General features: G+C 40.7%; 1 protein-coding gene across 1 annotated transcript; it reads right to left on the minus strand.

Moving 5' to 3' along the window:
* On the minus strand, positions 1-6,311 carry HCCS (holocytochrome c synthase). Its single transcript, XM_079313996.1, has 7 exons — positions 6,244-6,311; positions 5,702-5,851; positions 4,854-5,002; positions 4,129-4,277; positions 2,930-3,049; positions 2,313-2,399; positions 1-2,092 (listed from the first exon to the last, which is right to left on the minus strand). Exons 2-7 carry the CDS (start codon positions 5,814-5,816, stop codon positions 1,894-1,896), a joined length of 819 nt encoding a protein of 272 aa, XP_079170122.1. The 5' UTR covers positions 5,817-5,851; positions 6,244-6,311; the 3' UTR covers positions 1-1,893.
* Positions 6,312-6,337: the final 26 nt, after the last annotated feature.

Genomic DNA, 6,337 nt, shown 5'->3' on the forward strand with positions numbered 1-6,337 from the left:
TTAGGAAAAGTATATTTATTTGATTCTCCTTTTTGTTTGATGACAAAGTAGTACATTTCATTAACAGTAGCACAGAAAAGAACTATTATGAATCTGTGGAAGATGGAACATAACACAAGATAGTAAATACATGAAGTGGCTTGTGGATTTCCCCAGATTTAGCAGCTATTACCATTCCCATGCTCTCAACATCACACTGCTGAAATCAACAAAGCAAACTCGTGCTTTTGAAGCTTCTGAAGAACTCCCTACATGATATTTCATATTTAATTATGAGAAATACAGATTCCTCAGTGTAGCAGATTGCCAAATGCATAAACCAACAGCTACAAAAACAATCCCAAACAAAAACCCACCACCCCAAATATATATATATTTGTGTATCAATCACTGAAAAGGTGAAAAAGGAATTAGCATAGTAGATATGGGTAAGACCATGGTTTTCCTCTTAGCATTCTGGCTAATATTTATTTTACCATGCACAGCAGCTGTCTCTCAAGTGGGAACTATTTGCAACCATTAGAATTCTAAAGTTGGAAAGCTTCCCTGACTATTTTTCCCTAAATGGGAAGTGACTTTCCTGAAACATTAAGAGGGTCTTCCCATAAAAAAAAACAAACAAAAAAAAACAACAAAAAAAAAACAAAAACAAAACAAAGGTTCCAATGTCAGTTAAACATAGGCCACTTTCAGGAAATGAAATGTACAGGTAGTTCCCTATTAAGGCTGGGGAATTTCAAGAAGGCAGCTCCCCCCATTTGAGAAGCTACAATGTGCTATTCTCTTACTCCTTTCCATTCCCAAGTGTTTTGCACAGCACCTGAGACTTACTGAGTGGTCCAAACTTAAAGCCCTTACAGTGGAAGACTTAAGTTAGTTCCCCCTACTAAGCACAAATAATCAAATCTTTATACCATGCATGGCTCTTACAAAACACTCCTATCAGCCTTCTCCCTTGGCACTTCTGATACTCTCTTAGCCCAGTTATGTACACACCTGTAAAACATCTCACTATACTCACAAGTATGACTGTGTAGTCACACCCCCTTGTGCAATTCCTTATATAAAAAACTATGCTGTAATAAATAGCATTAATGCAGCCAGGATGCCAAATACAGATGCACTGCAGGAGCATTTTAAAATAAGGCTCAGCTTTGTCCTGAATTCATTACACAACACACTTTACAGACATGAAAATACTGTAATAATGCATCTTCTTACATCAGAAAACCACCTTTTAAATATTCAAATAAATAGCCATTAAATATCAATTTTATGTCCTTTCAGAAATGCTTTTTTAAGTGATACCCATTTCCTGCACTACACCTCCTTTAATTAATTGACTAACTGAAGTTTTCTGAGGAAGTATGTATCTAAATTGGTAAAATGTCCATGAAAATAAATACATGGTTTTACAGTGTAAATAAAACACATAATTTGAAAGAGTCCAGATCTTTTACCCTTTGTTCATCACGGAGATATCCAAACACTTTAAATATGTGAAATAATTTATGAAACTTCCAGTTTTTACTACTGAAGTAATACTCAAAACTCCAGTCAGAATCAGAATTGTAATGTATTTGGAGCAGCACTGAAGTAATGAACTGTAAAGAAGGCAAGTTTACACAGAATCTGAGACAAAGAAAGGCTTCTCAGTTCTTAAGAAAATTAAGATACATGTTTTTGCCACTGTAACTTTATTATTCCATTTGAAACACCACAAAGCATTGGTGTACTTAACAAGACTTTCTCTGTCCTCCCTTCCCACCCCAAAAGAATAGTGGTGATGATGACAGCAATGAGGGCTGCAGTGAAGGTGTATCTCAAGTCCCGATAGTGCCACGCCCATTGCCTAGAGGAAAGCGGTAGCTGCGAGTACAGACCGCAGAGCCGTCAGGAAGTCCAGCGCCACCAGGCCACCCTCACTCTGTCCCAGACGGCCGAGAGCGAGTCCAGCGCGGGGCGCACGTCCAGGATGGTGAACTGGTAGTTGCTGTCCACGGCGCCGCCGTCGTAGTAATCGATGACGTAGCGCACCTCCTTCCCACAGCGATCCACGATCCAGTCATGGCGGTCAAAGGGCAGCTCGTACCTGCAGCCACGGACACGGACACGATTTAATGACATTATCAACCTGCCACAGCAAATTCGTCAGGATTTGTCTCTAAGATCCCACTAGCACTTCTATCTTTTGGCAGTTTTAAATTGCAATAGCAGTTCTGAAACACCATTAAATTTAATCCTACACCGTTTCCAGACACATTTCCCTATCCTCCCATCTCACTGGAAGACCTTCTTCCCTGCCCACGTACCCCATCCACGAACGTATTCTGGCTCTTGGGGAGTACTCCTTGGCTTTGCCTCCAAACCGCATCAGTGCGGGCCCACACGGACATTCCCTGTGCACACAATTCAAAACAAAAACAGTTTTTACTTTTACACACTCTTATTTTCAGCATTAAACAACTATGGTAATTTGTTTTAGTAACAGAGAATGTGAGTACAAGTAAGCAACAGTAAAAAATTAATTACAAGTTATATCAACCAACTTTTTTCCTTTCCTTGAAGCTTTGAAAGGTCACCCTGAGAAGTTTCTGCCAGCACTTACTATTGGTATGATAAAGTATCTCTGATATGCTCCACTGTTCTAATTTGTCAACAAAGCAGTTCTCTGCAAATCTAATCCACACATTAAACAGATTAAAGAATAGAATATCATAATCCAAACTTCTGTGTAAAAATGATCATGAAATTTCAAGAGAAAATTTTATAATACTGAATGCTTAACTAGTCTGTGTCTTGTAGGAACAGGGACTGTGCTGACCTAAAAAGTTACAGTTGGCTTTACACAAGTCATGCTAACCTAAGCTTACAACTCATATCTTTGTCATAACAAACAGTCCATATGCAGCATTTCATGGATACATACACAGCATGTAGAGCTTCCCACTTCAAAATCTCCTTCCAAGCTTGCTCATTATTTTGATTATGAATTTTAATAATGTTGGTCATGTCTTCACTTGTTATGTCATCATCTTTCCACCTCCACCTAAAAAATAAGAACTTGAAAACAGTTTATAAACATTACACCATAACTACTTCACCTTCCTCTGTTTATCTGATGAACTTTTGAATCAACATGTAAAGTTGTATGCAAGACACGAGACAAGTATGCAAACTTCTGGCTTGTCTGTTTAAGCATCTTGAGACCCACTTCATTTTCTGTGCAGAAGTGTGGTTATCCAACTTATCACAGAGATCCACAAATTCCACATAGATAAATTAACAGCTTAACTGGATCAGAAAGTTATCTGAGTGTGCAAACATCACCACATCCACAGTATTCATCAAAATACTTAGGAAAAATCCCACTTGCATCCCTAATGCACAGAAGTCCTGTATTCAATACATTTTGCAAACACTTAGAAATGCTTTCCATGTCTCTTGACACTGCACTTTGACTGCCTGTGTCCTTCCTTTTCAACTGGCTCAACATCAACACATTTCAGTGTTTACAGGACCAAAACTTGTATATTCCATTCAGGCTGCTTATGAACCATATCGACACGTAGAAAAAAGAAATACTATTGCTCCAGAAGTAAACTACCTCTAAAGTTCACCTGTTTGAGAATGACAAACAAATCATTACAAAAGAACAAGGAAACATTAGCACAGGAGGATTTTTAGTCTTGCCTACCCTACATTTTTGTAAATACCAAAAATACCTACTTGCAAATTTTCCCATTTTTAACAATTCTGCAAAGTTAGATGTTCTCACATAGAACTTCTACTGTAATTTTACAGCATAAGCATGAAATAAACCGAGTCTGAAAGTTGGAATTCATGTAAACTTTGTCTATATCTGTGCATGGACTTTTAAGAAAATTTTCTGAGCCAGCAGAAGTTGCTTGACATTTTTTACCATCCTCCTGATCACTAGAAGACACATGGCCTTTAAGACCAACTCACCCTTTAAAACAAAGATGTTTAAAAAATAGTATTTTTTAAATCAGCTACTTTATTATTTACTGACTAAAATGCACAAACTCTCAAAAAAAAAAAAGTAACTAATGATACTAGCTAATGAACTCCAGGCTCATGACACATCTGATAATTCAGTGTATTTACCCTTTTCTTAGCATAGCATTCCAGAACATTTGCTCTGAAGGGTAGACCCATTTCTTGTCAGAATGTGCTCTAGGAATAGAAGATTCTTCTCTAACAGTTGACAATGGAAATGGTTGACCTGGGGATGGCTGCTGATTGGGAGGAGGCATCTAGAGAACAAGGAGAACCAACAATAAATTAGAGTATTAGCATTTTTTAAGGTTAGTGTTTGAGAAAAATCAAAGCATAATCAATCAACTCCTACAAAGATCAACGAGGTCAGCCTTTAAGTGCATCAAAATTATGTTTTGTTGCAGCAGAATTCTTTGCACAAGTTTGTCATCAGAAGACTACAGGAAAGCCCTAACCCCTAAAGTTCACTTTCAAAAGAGCAATGCTTTTTGTAAATCAGAGGAAGTCTTGGAGATAATAATCATACTGCTATTACACAGAAACTAAAACCCACCAATGTATCATAAAAAATATTTATGTAACTAGTAAGAAGAGAACAAAAGATATTTAAAACAAGAAAACCACCAGAGATGTAAATTTGAATACAATGTTAAATAAGTGGGGCAGGGTGGTTTTGGTTTTAAATACAAATTTGCACAAAAGAGAAAAAGCAATCTTAAAAAAAATGTTATTTCCTATTTTCCAGCTTACATAGTGACACTATTTACATGTTTGGGTATAATACTTCAGAAGAAACAAGACTAAAGAAAACACACAAAGTAAGCAAAAGTTACCATATTGCTGGGATCTATGTCATCTTTCATTTGAGATGCACCAGACTTCACAGGACATGCTACAAACTCATAAGCTCTTTCTTGATGTGCAGGAACATCATCTGTGTTCTCAGTTCTATGATCAGCAGTCTTCATGTGCATTGGACAACCTTAAACAGAACAGTAATATACATTTTGCTATAAGATGAAAACTCTTATTAATACATGAAATGAAAAAGTTCATTGAATATTCATGCAAATGCAAATGGGTATTTCACTCTTTCTTGAGAGCTTTTCAACAGTTTTAACTGCTCTCTTTCCTGCATTTCAGGACCCAAAATTATGATAATAACTGAGTTTCCTGTGTAGTCTTTGAATGCTCATCTCCTTCCCCCATGCTGGTCCCAATACTGAACTGTTTGTACTTAAGATTTCCTCAGGGAAGCTGACCCAGTGCATTGACTGAGACAGAAGAGCTGCCTTCTCCAGGCATTCATGTCATTCCACCCTTCTGCCACCCTTTTCCAGATGCAGTTTTTAGTGACAACCGGTCAGGCAGTCACTGTATCTGCGGGGAATCCCCGACCCTCTGTGGCTGTAGCACATCACAGAACAGATCTGTAGGGCCCTGTGAAATGGAATAACTGGAGTGACCCACAGGTTCTACAGTCAACACCTGTCTCTACAAACAAAGCACCTTGCACTGTGTTCTGATGAACAAGTGACTCCTCCTAAGGAAAATTTACTTCAGAATTACTTTTGTTAAACAAAAACATCTAAGTTTATTTGAAGAATTTCTCTCTTCCTCCCGCCAAGATTTTTCCGTTTCCATGTAGAGTTTAGCCCATTCAGGTTTCGGGAATGATTACCGCTCATTTTTTCCTGATGCATGGGACATTCTGAAGGGGGAGCCGCTGTCTGATGCTGCCGGGATGCATTTGGCGGCTGCTCCGCTGCAGCCGGGGAGGATGCGGACAAACCCATGGCCTCCGCACGCCGGGCCTTTCAACATCAAATTTCTAAACTAAAAGGAAGCAAACATTCGTTACGCAAAACTACACTAATTAATTATTAAGGTGAACGCCAAGTGCAGGTTCACTGCTGCACCGTAAGTTGAGAAATTAATTGAAAAAACCGATTTAAGTACCAAGCTTCCAGCCCAGACAGAACCCCAAGGCCCAAGCAGGGCTGCCCCGAGCTCCCGACGGTCCGTGGCGGGCTGTGCCCGCACGCCGTGAAGGACAGCGGCTCCCGCCCGGCCGCGCCGTGACCGAGCCGCAAGGTCAGGGCGGGCCCGGCGCCCCGCGGCCCGCGGCCCCGCCGCCTCAGGGCCCGCCTGCAGCGCCGCCGAGCGCGGAGCGGCCCCGCCGCACCCGCGCACCCTGCGCACCCTGCGCCGCCCGCTCCTCACCTCCGGCCCGGCCAGCCCCGGCCAGCCCCGGCCCGCGCCTCCGCGGAGCCACAGCGCCTCGCGAGAACGCGGCCCCGCCGCACGCCTGCGCCGC

The sequence above is a fragment of the Erithacus rubecula genome (assembly GCF_903797595.1).
Source record: "Erithacus rubecula genome assembly, chromosome: 10".
Classification (NCBI taxonomy): Eukaryota; Metazoa; Chordata; class Aves; order Passeriformes; family Muscicapidae; genus Erithacus; species Erithacus rubecula.